At 44.4% G+C, this 17,580-nt stretch overlaps 1 protein-coding gene across 2 annotated transcripts in view; it reads left to right on the plus strand.

The window, feature by feature from the left end:
* Window positions 1-17,580, plus strand: part of SCN3B (sodium voltage-gated channel beta subunit 3) — a 51,718-nt gene that overhangs the window by 23,293 nt on the left and 10,845 nt on the right. The window contains exons 1-5 of one of the 2 annotated variants that reach the window (XM_065040546.1): window positions 10,785-10,858; window positions 11,993-12,152; window positions 13,882-14,039; window positions 15,104-15,332; window positions 15,816-15,909. In XM_065040546.1, coding sequence (XP_064896618.1) covers window positions 15,240-15,332; window positions 15,816-15,909 — 187 coding nt within the window. In that variant the 5' untranslated portion in view covers window positions 10,785-10,858; window positions 11,993-12,152; window positions 13,882-14,039; window positions 15,104-15,239. Of the gene's footprint in view, window positions 1-1,808; window positions 2,021-10,784; window positions 10,859-11,992; window positions 12,153-13,881; window positions 14,040-15,103; window positions 15,333-15,815; window positions 15,910-17,580 lie in introns of those variants that run through there. The other variant, XM_065040545.1, reaches the window with a different exon arrangement.

Raw genomic sequence — 17,580 nt, forward strand, 5'->3', positions numbered from 1 at the left:
AGATAGTTTCTAATTATTCCTTTGTAGGGTTTGCTCACAAGCGGGGAACAGGTGTATTATTCATCTTGCTAGAAGCAAAGAGTTTCCTTCAGACACTTTCCAGCACCGGACTCCCCTTACGATTTTGAGCTCTACAGTGGGGTGAAGGAGGTCTGTACACATTTTGTCTTGCCTGTTCACATGATGTTCTGTCCGACTGCCTGGGGTCCCTATAAGTCAGATCCCTGCCCTGTTTAGGTACGATGGGGGGTTCAGTGGAGTGGTGCTCCTTCAAGCTTCTTACCGTGGACTTCACTTCTAATTCTTGCTTTGCATTTGTTGTGTTTTTAACCTACATGCATAGGTGAAAAAAGCACTTCTCAGTGCATTTTCAGCAAGAGCACTTACTTGAATGGCTTATTTAAATTGTTTGTCTTGTACCAATTACAAGCTTCCATAAAGGATTTATAATGAGATTTATGACACTTGTGATACCTGGCATATCTTATCCCTTAAAAGTAAAGTTAACTTCTTCACCTGTGAAAATTAACTAATGAAAAGCTAAGCCAAATATGGCAAAATATTTTCTGTAACATTGGGGGCAGACTGTCCTTCATCTGTCTGACAGAACTGGGCTCACTGGGCAGCATAGCATTACAGCAGCTGGTCTTTCACGTTATATAATTCATGAGCTTCAAATTGCATCATTCGAGATGCTGTGAGGTGCCATGGTGACTCAAGTTGTGGTGAGAGATAGAGCACATTAATGGAGATAACTAATATTGGCCATTTCATGCCAAATGTATAAACTGCCAGCGTGGGGAACACGACTAAGAAACACCAGCTACTTCCACAGAGGGTTGAATAAATTTGCACTCGAATCACAGCCAGGTTTCCAGTGATTTGAGTATCATACTTCCTTAAATGAACCCTTCATTGAAAAGCAAAGCTGTTTCCACTTCTCAGTTTATGTGCATTGGTCTTTTTCCATGGCATTCTTTAATCTTAGAATGTTACGCAAGATACAGAAGTGTATCTGGAAAGGTTTCGTGTTTGGTTTCTGCTGTTTGTTGTAGTGAGAACTGGATTGTGTCCCGGGGCTTGAATATAAACCTTTTCATATGTATATAAGCCTTAGAGATTTCACAACATGTGCTATATGAAAGAGCAGTAGTATATTGACTGTATCCCATGAATCTGCTTGTGTCTTGCATTACCCACCACTGAGATTGTCTTCCCTATTGCTGGAAAAGATACTAGAGCAAGTCTATCAAGAGGTACAGAATGTTTTCTGGGTCATTTGGGCTGGTTTTGCGTTTGCCTTCCATAAATCATGAATGCTTTTGCCTGGGGACAGATGTTTGAATGCAAATTAGAAAAGTGTTTGGCAACAAAGTACCCCGTACACCCCGGTTGACATGCAATATTTACACTGACACATCTGTCTCCTTAAGGGTATGTTTTCTAACAAATTAATTAAACTAGGAAAGCCTTATAAACAGTACCATAGCTTAATAATATTTACAAAGTATTGAGCCACGTTTGCTGCTGACAGAAGATGTGTATGGAGCTGCCCAGCTCAAAGTGCGACATTGATGTTTAAAAGTTCCGTGGCAGAAATGTCATTAATTTTGTCCACTGAAGGGATCGCTTCCCTGTGAGTTACAAAGTAAAAATGAAAAACAGTGTAAAAAGACAATTCTCTTGTTCCCTGTGAACCAGCACACTGGACAGTGTAATAATCCCACTGGTGGTAAGAATTACTCTTATCAATAGTAGTCGCTTGGCACTGATGATCTTGTGTTTTGTCATTTGACCCTGCTGAAAAGGCACCAGAACTCGAGTCCACATGAGAAACTGAGCTGCAGTTCTGGACGAGTGTTTGTACACCGCAGAATCCTGCCAGCGAGGCACTTGTGCCTTGGTTTGGCAAGACACGGCACGTATGGAGAGGAATATCCTTGGGTCTGCGCCAGAGAGCTGTAATCGTCACCTGCGTTTCCAGTGTGGCTCAACATCATAGCTGAGCGCTGCTTAGAAGGTAAAAGAAACAGGTATTGTTCTGATTTCTAAATACAAGACCAGAAAAATAATGTGTCCCCTCTAAGTTATTATGCTTCAGCAGAATTAAGACATATTTTGATGCTATTTGAAGTTCCTGTGTCTGAATGCAAGTCCTGTGAAAGACAACCAGGGGAAAGCTTTGCCGTTGTTTAACACACAGAGACCACATTTCTCACTTCATTCAGGTTGTAAAGCAAAGGTGTGAATGTTTGTAAGGGAGTCGTGGAGTAAGGAGAATGTAACACATCTGCCTGCAATTCGCCCATTGGACTTTGTATTATTTATATGCCTGCTGTCTTGTATGAAGCAGGGCTGGCACTAGCAAAAACAGCAGCGCACAGCTTTAGGAATACCTGAAAATGCAGGAATGTGGGTGGTAGATCTACACTTCACTTTGCTTCTCCGAGGCATGGCGCGGGCTCGCTGCCTTTCCGCGGGGAGAGCAGCAGAGGGAGCGCAGCAGCCTCTGTGCTGGGTGCTTTCCTCCAGCATTCAGTGCTTCCACACCAGCAAACATAACATTTCACAGAACATTGTGTGCTTGTCTTGGTGTCCTAGCACAGGCCTGTCTCCCGTGACACACAAGTGTTTTGTTTTTTCCTTCAAGGCCAAGGGTGAAAGAAAAGCTGGACTTAAGGTGATAGTTTTGTGGTGCTGAAATCATCTCTCAGAGGTGGGGTAGAACAGCTGAGCTAGGCATGTACTAGCAGGTATGTACGTGAGCTGTATGATTTCCTTGTCCTTTAAATCGCCTTTAAAACAAGCCAGCTGTCTCCGGTTGCTGTTAGTGAAGGCAAGTAGAAGGGGCTGAGAATATATTCTGTGTCCATGCAGGCTCACAGCCCACAAGTGATGAACCAAGGGCTTGCACAGAGCTCTCAGGAGCCAAATCCAAACAAAAGCTGAGGTGGTATTTTGACACCGGTAATTGAGGCATCGGTTGTAAACCACTCCTTGTGTGAGTGCCTGCAGCATTCATCTGCCTGTGATCAGGGAACTGCACGGTCTGTTTCACATAGTACTATACAGAGTTCATCAGAGGTATATTTCTGTGCTTTTTACTCATTTTCCTTTCTTGTAAATCAGAGACGAGTAGGAAATTATGGGGAGTAACAGGCTTAATTCCCAGCTTTTAAAATGGCATTTTAAATGCTGAACTGTAGCGTTCCTCACCATGAATACCATGCTGACTCGATATCCTTAGGGGCTTGGCACGGTCACCACAGCTTGAGTCTGTTTCGGTGAAAGTTTTGTCTCAATTTTACAAAGGGTTTTGACCTACCCGTACCCTTTTGAAGCTAATATACTGCTGAGGTGAGTTAACAAAGAGGTAACACAGATGAAATTTATTGTTTCATATATATAATTCAACATATAATTTATTTCTTCACATCATCTGAAGAAGAGCTGGTTAGGCATGGGGGAAGTGACTGGTCTTTTCATCTCTAGTCCTTGTTTACAGAGTTTCTACTTACATTTCTGCAACAATACAGTCATTTACACTCCGTTATTAATACTGCTCGTTCAAAACATTTTCACATTGGTCATCAAGAAGCCATGAACTAAAACTTGCACATTTCTTGTGAAGGGGGATATTACTTAGGAGCAATCTTATCTTGAAATTTTCTGTCTCTGAGGAAGAAACCAGCAGCCACAAGCACGACACGGTATCTAGGACATTCTTGTTCTTTTTGATACATTATATACCTGCTTCCTGGTGCTACTGATATTCATATTGAACACGGCATAAAAACATTAAGGAAAATTGATTTTCCTCATTGCAACTTCCTAGGGCCATGCAAAGGTACAGGCAGAACTGGAAGCTGGTGTGGAAACCCAGTATAACGTTTTTCTTTAAATGTGGTGAGATTTCCAACATTCCATTTGCAGTCATAAATGATTTATAGGAATTTGTAAATTCTAGTCTTCCTTTCAAACAACTGCTGTCTTGATGCTTTCATCATTCTCAGGCAAAACAAAACATTTTTTTCCTTTAAAATGTTATCTGATGTGCTGGTTAATGTGCTTGCAGAGGCAGCCTGTAGTTTGCAGTCTGAATCTGCTCCTCTGGAACAGCACAGCCGGGCGGGTGCACAGACAAGTTGTCTCTTCAGGATGGAGACACGTTGGAAAAGGGACAGTTCAAACAGGAATGCAAGTATGGGCCTATGTGTAGCTAAAGCTGCGAGGAGAAAATGTGTAGTAATGCAGAGGTATATTTACGCCAAAGCACCTATGCCAACGTAGATGAGGGAGTGTTGGGCCAGACTCACTTGTAAAATACATGGCATGTGTGTTTTGAAGTGTGTTTTTTCCTTATTTGTCAAAAGTCTTTTTGAATAGGCAAAAATTATTTCCTAATTTCACGGGGAACCAAAGTAAGTGTTATTTGGCAAAGATGCTCCTTTGCTTAGCAAATTTTGGTCTTAGGCCTTTTGGGTTGTTTTTTAAATGATGGAAAATGGGTCATTGCACTAATGTGACTGCACAAGTAATTGACAGCTGATACACCAGGACTAGATGTTGACCAGCAAGATAGTTCTCATTGGAAGGTGGCTGAGGTGCCACAGCCAGATGTTTACCGTCTGCATGACCTCTATTGGAAAGTGATTAAAAATGAGTCGGTTGGTTGAATGTGGGTCATTCAGCCAGATGATCCTTTTTTCACCCTGCGATGTCCTTGCCTCGCTGTCCTGTCACCCGGGAGCTCGGCGAACTGCGAGTGGCAGTTTGCGAGCGCAGGAGCGGTGAGTGTTTCAGCTGAGAATGCCAAGATGCTGGCTCACAGCTTGCAACAGCTGCCAGCGGGGCCAGGCGGGATCTCCAGTCACAGCTTGCAAAGCCGAAGGCTGAGACTGACAAAGTGATGGCTCACGGTTTCCAAGAGCTGACAGGCAGCGACCATTGCTGTGACACGGATCGACCTCTGTTGTCCCGGCTGGAACACTTCCAGCAGATCTGCAGGAGGGAGGCCAAGTTTAAATGGCCAATAGTTGAAAAGGATATTGAAAACTTCAGTGGCTTAGTGAGAGAGAAGAGTAAACCATGTTTAAAAATGACTGGGTTTAAGCTATTTTTTCATTTTGCCTTTGCACTTTTGCATTCCCGGAAAAGTAGGTGGACTTTGTAGAGCTGCTACCAGAGCAAGCGAGGTTGTAGGCATCTGCTGAAGCATAGAATGCTGTGTTCCCTTCTTCTTCTTTCTTTTTTCTTTACATTTACATGTGATATCATTGCAGTAGAATTCTGCTGGCCACTTTAAAGGTGAGGAGGGAGAGCATTCTCTACTCAATTTATCATACCTTTTGAGATATTGCAGATAATCTGTATGTATTTCGTTTTTCATTTGTATTTCCTTCTGAAACTCTGTTCTCCAGTAATAATCGTCATATTTGTGTTCTTGAGCAAAATGCAGAGAAGGCTTCTGGGGTGAGAGAAAATAGTCTCGAAATAGTTCAGAGCGTTACACAACTGGGATGTTTGAGCCATGATATGAAGTTGCAAACAGCATTTTAGCTGTGGAATTTGAAAATCACATGGGTTTGTACGGAGCCCAGAGCAGTGTGAAATCTTATCCATACAGACATTGCTCTCGACCTTGTACAGAAAATACTTAAGGTCAAGAAAAACTTGTTTCATATTTGTCAAAGCAACACGAAGGCGCTTGGCCCGGTCTCCGTGCCCTTGGCAGAACCTCTGCTTTGGTCCCATCCTTTGCACTGGTAACTCGGTGTCTCGCTCAGGGTCACACAGCTGGTCTGAGATGCTGCAGCATCAAATTGCTGAGCAATTTGAAAGGTAAAACGCACAACTAGAGAAAGTGCTGGTGCTGCAACATAGGGTCTTTGTGTAACAAATTCACAGTGCCGATTCTCACCAGTTTCTAAAGCCTGGCTCTGCACCGCTAACATGAGTTACACAGAAATAACGATGAAAAGCCACCCCGGACACGTGGCTCCGCGCAGAGGAGGTTCTACACACTGCAGTCTGCGTGTGGAGCGGTGACCGTGAGGGATCAATGGCCGTGAAGAGGAAGGAACCTTTGCACCCTCTTGAGATCCTTCCACGAAGCTGCCCCGAGCTTTCTGCCTGCACCGAGGCCGTCACCGCCCCGTCCGCCAACGCCGAGCGTGTCCCTGGACGTGGGCAGAGTTTCATCTTGAACTGTCAGCCTGGGACAGTTAATGCTGTAGGAAAGTCCAGCCTTACCTTTGACCTACCTTCCTCTTGGGAAAATGCCCTTGACTTTGATTCACCCTGGATATTGTTTGACTGCTGCTGAGAACCAGTCCAACCACTCATTTGATGCAAATTAGAATAAAGTCGGTTAAGTAAGAAATATAGGAAGATATAGGATTGGGGCTTGGCTAGCAGTCAATTCAGTGGTTTTCACAGTCTGTTTGACTTTGGAAATGGCTCAGGATAGCATGGTTAATGTTTTGAAAAGCTATTCTATCCACAAACAATGCAAAGTTTTGTTAGATGCAAGATGTACATAAGTGTTTTGTAGTCTCGTTTTAGCGAAGCATTAGTATTTAACCATTCTGAAATGTTAGCTGGGTTAGAAAATGTCAGCTGAGTTTAGACTTGTCCCTGTAGCTCTTTCCTAAGTTGTGTCTGTGGTATCTGTTTTTATCGTGTTGAGCTTGAGGAAGGTTGCAGAACTGGGCCTTTTTACTATCACACATAAAGGCATTTGTAAAATGCCTCTCGTTAGTGAGTAGTAACACGTATGTGTCAAGGTTGGGGTTTTTTCATCAGTAGATGTAATAATAATTGGCAAAGGAGGTCAGGAGCATCATCTCCACTTTACAGATGGAGAAACTGAGTCACAGAGGAGCAGCGACTTGTACAAGAGCAACCAGCAAATGCGGGGTATTGAGCATTGTGTCAGCTTTTCCGACTGCCGCCTCGGGCAATGACGGAACTTGCAGCATTATTGTGTGAAGCGGTGCAGAGGGACCACTGTTTGCTGGGGACATCAGGGCTTTTACAGCTGCTGGTCCCCACGATCCTGTGTAGCTCATCCGCAGAGCTGCCCGTGCAGCAAAGTGTCGGGGGCGTGCGGAGTGTTGAACCCGAGCTTGGTGCTTCAGAACTCAGTCCCGAGGTGTTGTGATACTCGTATTCCAGGCCGGCGTGAGGGAGATGGGATGTTGGAGCACAACTAAACCCTGCAGCGTGGCGGAGGAGCTCGGAAGCAGCATAATCACGTCAGTGTGCTTGTGTTAATAAGCGCTGCTGTATCACGGCGGTAATTGGTACTTGTATAGCACTTTGCAAATAGAAAAGCAAATGATAAATAGGTTGCCTTCCAGCCTGCCTCTGTAGCTTGTCCTCTTGGCTAACTGCACACTTAGGTACTTCAGATGAATGTAAAATACAGGATTGAATCAAATACCTATTTTACAGTTTGGTTCTGACCAGGTGGGCTTATTCCTCTTCAAATGTGTAGATGGGCTGTGGAACCATTTGAGCTTAGAAAACTGTTAGTAGAGGAATATGCAGCGTATTGGGATGTTGATTCCACAAGGTGCCCTAAAAGCCATGGGAACAACCGTGCTGCTGGTTTGCTTAATTTATTGTGAGCCACTGCACGATGAATTCACAGCGCTCAGTGCCATAATGCTGACTTGACTGGAGAAGGTTTCATCCTCCTTGGTGTCGCTGTGAATTCACTTTGGAAATGTGTGTAGCTTAGTTACTGGCTTAGGGTTTTACTGGACAGCGGCCGTGTGCTGCTGAGCCATAGTAAACTCCTCTTTCTCTTCTCATGTAATTGTTTTAAATTGTAGTGCAATTTGGGCAGGCAGCACAGTGCACGCAGATATTCGGCATGACTAGAAAAGATCCAAAATGTGTCTTATTTCTATCTGCTATGGAAACTGTAATAATGGCAAATTAAAATACATGAGTTAGTATTTTCTTCCTTCGCAGTGAAGTCAGATACTGTGATATTTCACATGCACGTAATAATGCTTTCTTTTTAGCTGTTTCAGAACCCTGAACATTTACGGTACTTGGCAAATGAGGCTTTGTACTCACAGCGTGTAGGGGTTTAGGCTGCTGCATCATGTGGAAATAGATTATTACTCTTTAACATGATGTATTCTAAAATGAATAATTTCAGGAAATTCTGAGCATCCATTGAAGAGAGCAGCTCGTTATCAGGTTATTGCACAAAATAGGCATTGCATTCAAATATTATGTCTTGCATTATCATCCTAAAGTATATTTTTCAGCTGCTGAACTGATACTACCAAATGAGTGTCATTTGATCACAAAGCGAATTCATGTGAACCCAAACATCAGAAAGGAAGAATTATATGCTATGCTAGTAGGAAACAGACTAAAATACAATAATAAAACAGTTTTTCAAAGGCCACTGAAGTTCAGAAAGGGAAAACAGCATCATAAAGAAAATCAGTCTTTATAAATTACCAGTCCTGTGTGAATTGCCTTGTGCTCTGAAAAGTTGTTCTGTGTTTTTCTTCTCACTGGAGTGATTAATGGACTGGTTCTGCCTAAGGTAGCGTGTTTAAGCAAAACGTAAGCACTAAAAATGAAAGCTTAGTATTTTTGCAGCTGCTCGTTGTGAAATTGGTTCTCTAAGGAAGAGGCAAAAATTAGAACACTTGCAAGGAAAGCTGGACCAATGAAATGAAGCAGTTCAGTATTGATCCATCAGAGGAAACAGATTGCTTGCAATTGCATGTCTGCCTTGGGCACGTGAGCGCTGTGGCCATGCAAAGTCTGTTACATGGACAGAGATCCTTTTGCAGGCATGGTAAGCATGAATATGGATCTTTTTATGTGCATTTTTCCTGGATTTTTCCTTTAAGAAAAAACTGGCTGTAATACCAGCATATTGGGCAGGAGAGGGAGCCTTCACTTTTGGATGTCACAGCATTGGTTGTGATTAATTCCTTTGGTTTTGTGAGAGTGAGGGGTGTCGTTGCATTAGAAAGCGTGTTTATGGAGATAATCCATTTATCAGGCCAGGAACACATTCTCTCTCTACTAAACAACAAATGAGTTCTTTCCTCACGGAGGGAACAAGGGATCTCCTAACCCAGAGGACCTGTTGGCGTGGCATGAAGCTGGCGAGATCAGAAATAGAAGAAGCAGCAGGAGATGAAAAATACATTTATTGAAGAATGGCTGCAAAATACTGCAGCAGCTCATCCATCAAGGGAGTTTGGCCTTGCCTCACTCTAATCTAAATTGAATCTAATTTAGATTCCAAGGAAGGGATGGGAATCCTTTCCTGAACCAAAACAAGCCTTGCCACCTCCTACCTTTTCATTACTCATTGCTTAATTTGTTTGGGTTTGTTATGTAGGACATTCAGGAAGAATAGCTTAAAGCTGTGTGCGCCTGTGCTAAATCAGATGTTCTAATCACTGCTTTACCGTACGTTGGGTTGATTTTTGATGAGGTTACAGCACCCAGAGATGGTAATGCACCTTTGCCCGAGGCCCCCAGAACTGAGGTGTGAAATCTTTCTGTTCTGAATTACTTGCAGTGCTGCTTGGCTTCATCTGGGGGAGCCCACGACAGCCGCGGCCTCCAGCAGTTGCTCTGTTTTTCATTCTAAAGATCAGCTCTGCTCATGCCTACATACATCAATCAAAACCATCCTGGAGGAAGGGACTGGAAGATAGTTCATTTCATTTTTGAGCTCTCATGCTTGCTGGCCTACTTTCTCTTCTTGCCTTGCAAGTCAATAAACAGCAAAACTTGGCCTCCTGGTCTGTGCGTGTCCAGGAAGACAGAACAGCATATTCCTTCCCTGAGGCTTGTCAGGACCCCAGAGGTTCAGACTGTATGGCAGCAAACAGCCTTTAGTCAGTACTCAAGTGCTGATATTTTGCCATATTTTTTCTGCGGCTGTTTCCTGAGGAGCGAGAGGAGATGAGATTTGGGCACTGATTCCAGTAGAGGTTTCTGTACCGTGGGGCACGCCAGGACACTGCCTTGGAGCATGTCCCAAACTATCGCACTGCCTCATCATTTTCTAAATCCCCGCCTGATTGATTGGCACGTGCTCCTCAGTATCTCAGCTCCCTCACTCCTGGAAACCCATCCCAGTTCTGGGGTGTTTGTCCCTCCACGAATACTCTGCTGCCTTACAGAAACCTCCTGTGATCCTGCAGGGGTGTGTGCTCTGCTCACTGCCTCAGCACCATAAATCTTGTCCTGCCTACACATGTCGTTTCCCTACAACTAGTTTGTCTCGTGGTGATTCTGAACAAGCCCAGATCTGAACAGAACGGTGGGTTGAGCAGGTTGTTACGGTTCAAGGGTAAAGAGGTTAGTTCCAAGTTCAGGACATGGACAAAACCTGCCTGCAAGCAGTGAGAGACAGCACTGCTTTGGGGAACGGGAAAACTGAGTGTGGTTTGTATATCTGAAGGCCAAACTGACAGAGGATTTTCTGCTATCTTAATGCTTATCAGGACTGTGCAGCCTGTTTTAGGATTGTTTGCTGGTCGTACTTGCTGGCCTCCTGATGGAAAGTATTCCAAGCCACGTGAGACAGGTGGGTGATAAAATGCTTAGTAGCAACCAGCTGGTAACGGGAGAAAGGTCTGTGGGAATGCTGCTTCCTTCCCGCTTCCGAGAACGGCACCAAAAAACAAGGACCTCTGTTACATATGAACTGCTCTGCAGACCGCTCCAGGCAAGGGCTGGGAAGCTTTGTTCTGATTGCGGTAGGAAATTCCAGTCGAAACCAAGGCTGGGTTGGCCTCATTAGAGCAGGACACAGGCAGCAAAACATCTGCTTTCCCAAGATTCCTTTCTTGTTGCTGAGGTGAGTATTGGGGTCTGCTATTTCGTGCATCCAGCCGCTTTCCTTGATCCAGTCGTGTTGTCTCTGCGCCCTGGTTCGGTGATGCCTTGTGCTCTGAGTTTTCTCTTGCAAGTTTTCTAAGGGTTGCTGCTCAGCACTTTGATGCAGTTTGGCACATACATATCTGATGACACTACTATTGCGTTTGGAGCTGAAAAGAATTTGCAGTTTGGTGTTCAGGGAGATTTTTCAGGAGAGCAGAGACACGCCATGAAATAGTTGGTGGAACCGAAACTGATGTTTTTCAAATCCTTATTACATTGGAGGATTCAGCATAAATTCTTATTATGCTTTTAACATACCGTGAGTTTTTAAATAATTTTTAAATAGCTGAATATAAGCAATTAACAACTGACAGCCTTAACATGCAGCTAATGAGCTTTTCTGCCCGCTTTCCATTGCTAAGCCTGAGTTCTGCTCAGGTAGGCTGGACCAGAGGAGGTTGCTGTCTGAGAGCTGTTTGTATGGGCTCTTCAGAGCAAAAGCTCTTTATTTTCTGTGGTAGTGTTTCCAGGTGACTAGGAGATGCTTAAGCAGATCCCTTTGGTGATAATGCCAATACTCTGATCAAAACTAGAATCAAGCTCCTTCTCGCAGCGGGGTGTTTGTCTGCGTTGCGTTTTCCAAATGCAATCAGAAGACTTAAAGCTTCCAAGCCACTATTTTGGCTTTGAGACTAAAATAACACCCAGGAAAATCTATATACTCCGGAAATGTTCCTGACTTCATTAGATCTTCCTTATCAATCTAAGCCTGCGTTTGGAGTTGTGCCGTGGATTCCCAGGCTTGCGTTCAGTGTTGCTCCATTTCATGCCTGTTTTGAGTGCGAGGCGTGGAATTGTCAAGCTGGCTGATGACTATTTGCACTGGAAAACAGTAAATTAGCAGAACATTGTGTCAGTTTATACAGAACTGTAGCTATTTGCATACTTAATAATTTGCAAAGAGGACCTTATACAGTGCTGCTGCAATGTCTGCCCTAATTGTGAAGTTATCTAGGTTAAGAGGATGCTACTACTACCAGCAGACAAAGGCTTTTAGTACTTTAAAGGACTAAAGCGCTCCCTGTTTGTGTGAAAACCCCTGTGTTCCCAGAGCAGGATACAAGACGGGGAAAATAAGAGACTGGAAAGCTTTGCCTAGAAAGGGAAATGAGGTGAGAAGGCTTTGCTGAGCAAGATGCACAAAGGACGGAGAAGCACTGATATATTTGTTGCTGAACAAGCCTGTGTGTGGTCATGGGACAACAATGAAGGTATGGGGGTCAGTGGTGGGGTGGAGGCTCCGTAACCTGGTCGTTAAAACAGGAAACAGGAAGGTCAGAGCCCTCACCTCAACCCAGATTTAATCTCGGCTGTGAACAAATCCCTTCACCTTGATCTACCTCTGTTTCCACTCTTCCTTGTGGGAGGGAGGATTTGACATCTCATGGGTTCAGATGTTAAGATTTTATTAGTTTATGGACAGATATGTATCCAGTACCAACTGCAATCAGAAGTAGGTGCAGCATCGACCCTACTTGTCTATATTGTCTTTCAAATTCTACATTTACGGACCCCGCAGTCATTGGGAAAAGAAAATCACACTTAATACTCTCTTACAGTTTAGGAGCACTCTGGCCCTTTAGAGAAAGCGCATTTCTTTCTAAATTGAAATAGGCTTGCAGCTTTTGTTGAGGATATGCTCAGAAACAGCCTCGTGCTTATTCCTTCAGTATGTCTTTTATGTCCTTTATTTCTACATTTCCTAGAGAAACAACATGTGTTGATATGTATTTATGTGGTGTTGCTTGTAAATGCTGGCAAAGGGTGGCATTGCCTGTGGTATGTGAGAAAGAGACTATTTATAGAACAGCTCCTTTGTTAGGAAGTGTCATTCCTTGTATGATTTACATCAGGATGATGTGGGAGGAGGAAAGACCAGTGTCAAAGAACAGGGAGTTGCCCTCGGGAGTGAGCAGTTCAGCCCCACGAGCACCTTGCACCGTGTCCAGGAGCACAGGGGGGCTGCACAGAACAGCCCCAGCCAGGGCATGGGGACAGAACCCTTGCCGGGCAAAGGAAGGACGTGCAAGTGCAGCTGAGAACGCCTGTCAGGGCTCTGGTTTATAGTGCACAGCTTGGGGTTTAATGTAATGAAATTTCTGGCATGATGCTTATGTATTTTACAGAACAAGTTGATTTTGTCTCTCCCCCAAAGGCTTTGTTCAAAAATGCTTTGGACAACAAGCAGACGCCCCATCATCGTTTGCTCACCACGCACTGCTGGTTCAGAGTGCTCTTTGCGTTCCTTAGCCTCCCAGCTATCGTTCTGCTAATAACACAGACTTGCCCATAGACAGTCTTGATAATATAAACTGTCTTGGGGTTTTAGAATGAAAACTGTACTTCCAAAAATGTTTTTAATCAAGGATTGTTTACATTGCGTGACAAAAGTATTAACTAGCTGCTGTAATGTCCTGTGAGCATCCCGAGTGCATGAATGATCAGAATTTAGTACCTCATGTACTGTGAGGGGCTGCTGGCCACATGTGGTGCTGCTGGGATGGAAGTGATGGTGCCACTGCTCAGTGGGTCACATCAGGAGCCTTTTACCTCATTCTTACGAGGCATTTGTGACCATGTGGATGGCTTCCTACATAACCACTTCTATATAGAGAGATATATTTGTGTCTCTGTAAGTGGAGTATATGTGTATAGTGTTTTCTCTCTGATAAAATCAACGTCACTCCTTATCAAATATTAGTTGTTGTCACTGGATAATTGTACTTGGACAAGGATCCTATGATGCTGCATGCAAATATGAAAGTACAAGCGATTATTGTCCAAGTGGTTTCCTGTTTTGATTATATAAATGTATTCATAAGAATAACAAAAAGGAAAATGTTATGTAAGTAGTAGATAAACTTAATTCTCTTCAGAACAGCAAGCTTCTCTCTCAAGTATGAGTAATAACAAATAACCCCCCTCCTTTTTTTTTAATAGGAATTGATACTCCTAATAATGATCTTCTGGAAGCATTGTGCTGACGTTCTGTATTTCTGCATGTGTAAGAGTGATCAGTGTACATCACCAGTGTCCCTTGTCCTTGACTTAAACAGCCTCATCTCCAGCGCTGCAAGGAAACTGTTCCTGTTTGCAAAGTAAGGACCATCCAAAAAGTTGGGTTTGGTTTAGTATTGAGGCTGGGCAGGTAATAATGGCACCTGATCATTAGGACCAAGGACTTTCTTGACTTGATCCTTACTTTGCTGGCAGTTGACACTAGTTTTTAGTCCTTGCTAGAACGCTGACCTAGTTTCAGCTGACCTTGGAAGGAGCCACCTCTGTGACCTTCAAGCAATTACGTGACTCAGGTAGCTGGCTGTCCTGTCTGCGGAGCTGAGGGTGCTCTTGTCATGCTCTGTTCAAGGGCTGCTGGTGGAACTGAATTGTTCCCTGTGCCTTCCAGCTCCTCTGATGTCACAGACATTTTTAAAAATTATTTTATTTATCTTAATGAAGTGGCTGATATCTGTCAGGAACACACTGAGATCTGTACCTGATATCAGCAGCTACAGATTCGTTCTTAGAGCACCAGGTTTTTTTAATTATAGCCAAAGCCAGCATTTTATATAGTCTGTAATGACTCACTGTAATTGGTTACCTCATGCAATACAGTCTATTTTTGTGTAGTGTCCTTTCTGCTTAATGTAAACCACCTGATCTTTAGAAGCTCCGTGGAGCAAAGAGTAATTCAATTGCCCAGCAGTGAGAGGTGACAAGGGCAGGTGGGGCTTGTAAGTAGTGATGGTGCATGAGCTGGCGAGGCACAAGAAAAGCAGAATGACAGAGAGAGTGAGGATTCCTGTGGGGAAGCAGGAGGAGCGATGGAGAGGAGGAAGGCAAGGAAAGGATGCGGAGCGGAGCAGAGTTGGTGCTGTGTGCCAGGGTTTAGTCTGGAATTTCCACATCCCTCTTGCTTTTATCCTGTCACAGAAATCTAATTCTGAAGTCATACCAGGATCGTGCATCACTTAAGTCCTTTGTGGCCAAATGCTTTTAGAATTCGACGGGCACCAACAGAAGAGCTCTTCTGTTGCAGGATTTCATGGCTTTGCTACATCAAGAACTCCAGATGGTTGGGGTAAAAGAGCAGTATTTGCACTTGCATGCAAAATGTTAATTCTTGCAGCTGATTCAGTTACCATGTGTGACCTGAATGTAGGTTTGCACCCCCATGGCAAGTGGATGCAGCGAGAAATACGAGGAGAGCACAGGCACAGCCACGCGGTTCTGCAGCTCCAGGATGATGTGTGCTGCCTGAGAAGCGGCTCTGGGAGGAGCTCGGCTTCCCCGGGGCGATGCCGAGGGCACAGCGCTATCTGCCGGGTCTGCGCAACAGTGCCGGCGCTTCCCAGGGTTGCACAGCGCCAGGCGCAGCAACGCACGCTCACGTACGTACTTGCACATACGTGTTCTCTCTCCCCTGCCCCCCGCTAGAGATTCCTCTGTGCAGTCTCTCCTGTTCAGTATTTGGCCTCTGGATGGAAACCTGCGATAACTCTGAATTTGTGTGTGTTTGCTTGTGTTTTGTTCTCCTGATTGTTTCTTTGTTTAAAGTTAAAAAAACAACTACTAAAAGTGAGCAAACTGTAGCAGAATACCTAGCCAGAAGGTGCCTGTTCAGACACTGAAGTGCTAGCAAGGAATTCCTTTTGAAAATGGTGGCTTTGAAGAAGAAGGTGACATTTTACAGACTCAAAGCTCTGTGTAACTTCCACTATATTACACAGCCCCTTTGAATTTGACTGGGGTGATGTTCCTCATTGTCAGGAAGACAAAAGACCTTTCAGTTCTGTCATTTTGAAGCTGGAAAAGCTGTTTCTCCTTCCTCTTGTGTGATGTCTAATGTATTATATATGTGCTTGATGTTTTAGATGACAGACAATGATGATTGTGTTACGAGGGGAAAGCTAGATGGAAGCTCTAGAACACAGCCAGAGACAAAACGAGGTTCTCTTTCCAGCCAAGGTAAGACAGTAACTCTTGCTGAACAAGCTTTTCTTTACAAAAATGCATTCTCTGCATGGTGCTAAAATAATTGATGCGTTTCTGTGTTTTACTAGCAGTAAGAATTCAGAAATTAAGTGAGTAATGTGAATGAGTCTGTGGCAGTATGACACGCTAATGGATTTTCATCCACTGCTAAAGTGAATGAGCTGAGGAGAGGCCTAAAAGCGTATCTGTGAAAGTGCCACCTCGTTACACTGCAGATCGGTGAAGCAGCACTGGAGTTACAGCACACACAGGCTTGTCCATGTGCTTGTGCATTATTGGCATTGAGTCCCAGGAATCAATACCCCAAAAGTACCTGGACCAACACCAGGACTTAGAATTTCCAGGATGTATACAGTGACACACCTCTAAATACGGCCTGTATTAAAGGTCTGAAAAAAAAGTGTTTGTTTAGCTGCTGACCACAAAGTCTCACCCGTGTGCAGAATGTAGCTCAGTGCGTTTCTTGGGCACCGAGGGGAGAATTTTCAGCGCAACCTTCAGAGCGCACCTGCTGCTCAGAGAGGTGCAGGTCCCCTGTGCGTGCGTGGGCTTTGGCTCACGCCAGCCGAGCGTGTCTGACGAGGGGTTGCCGGACAGGGAGCGCCGCGGTGGGAAGCAGTAAAGGCTTACAACAGCTCAGGCCGTCTGTTTGCCAGGGCACTTAATTCTTGTTCACAGAGAGGAGGACTCTCTAATATCCAGTCCTCTCATTCCTGAAAACAAAACAATTCTCAGAGCTGAGGATAAACAGAGGCATGTTGAGCAGCCTGTGTTTTCTCAGGGAGATAAGGATGGCAAGGGGACTGTCCGTAGTGACAGCAGGAGGGGAGAGCAGCCAGCATTAAGGCGTCAGAATATTGCCCATGCAGACCAAAGGCCTTGGGAATCAGTTGGCCTCTTCGCAGGCCCAAAGGGAGCTGAGCCAAGCTTGGGTAGCGGCAGTAAATCAAGAAATACACAATCTGTATGTAGTGAAAAGAGGTTCTGCAGCATGGATGTGACAGAAAACAGCAATTACTGAGTGTGGAGCAGAGCTTTCAGGAATCACAGCGTATGTGCAGGGGGCAGTAGATGTGGCAAACAATGATGCAATGCGGCTATTGGTATAGGGGTAGCATGTAAGAACAGTGCAAACTAGTCCCCACCACTGGGAGCTGTGCATCAGCTGAAAATGTAGGTTACAGGTGTGAAGAGTATAGGTGGAGTTGGCTGTAGCACATACGATGGGCTGTTGGCAGGTACATGGAGAATGCATTTTAAACCTTTAGTGTGAAAAAGAAAAAACTGAATGAGCTTTTATAACCCGCCACGCACCCTGTAAAGGCAACTAGGAAGTCTTCCCTTGCTACAGATTTCTCTAGAATGGTTTTTAAAGTGCGTGGGAAGGATGCCTGGATCCATTAAATCCAACATTTTTAAATGATTATACATTATCCCGTGTGACATGTCTGCAAAGCCTTACTGGTTTCATACCGGGCAGAGGCTGCTCTTTAAAGCAGCAGTGAGCACGTGCAAAGGCTGCTCTCTCCCTTTTCCTGCCTGTTCTTCCAGCACTTGTGCATCAGGGGTTGCTCCGCTGTTGTTTGGTTGTTGCACAGCTCTGGTGGCTTTGGGATGGTTGTTGATCCAGCCGTGGGTCTGCGT

Source organism: Columba livia, chromosome 24 (genome assembly GCF_036013475.1).
Source record: "Columba livia isolate bColLiv1 breed racing homer chromosome 24, bColLiv1.pat.W.v2, whole genome shotgun sequence".
Lineage (NCBI taxonomy): Eukaryota > Metazoa > Chordata > Aves > Columbiformes > Columbidae > Columba > Columba livia.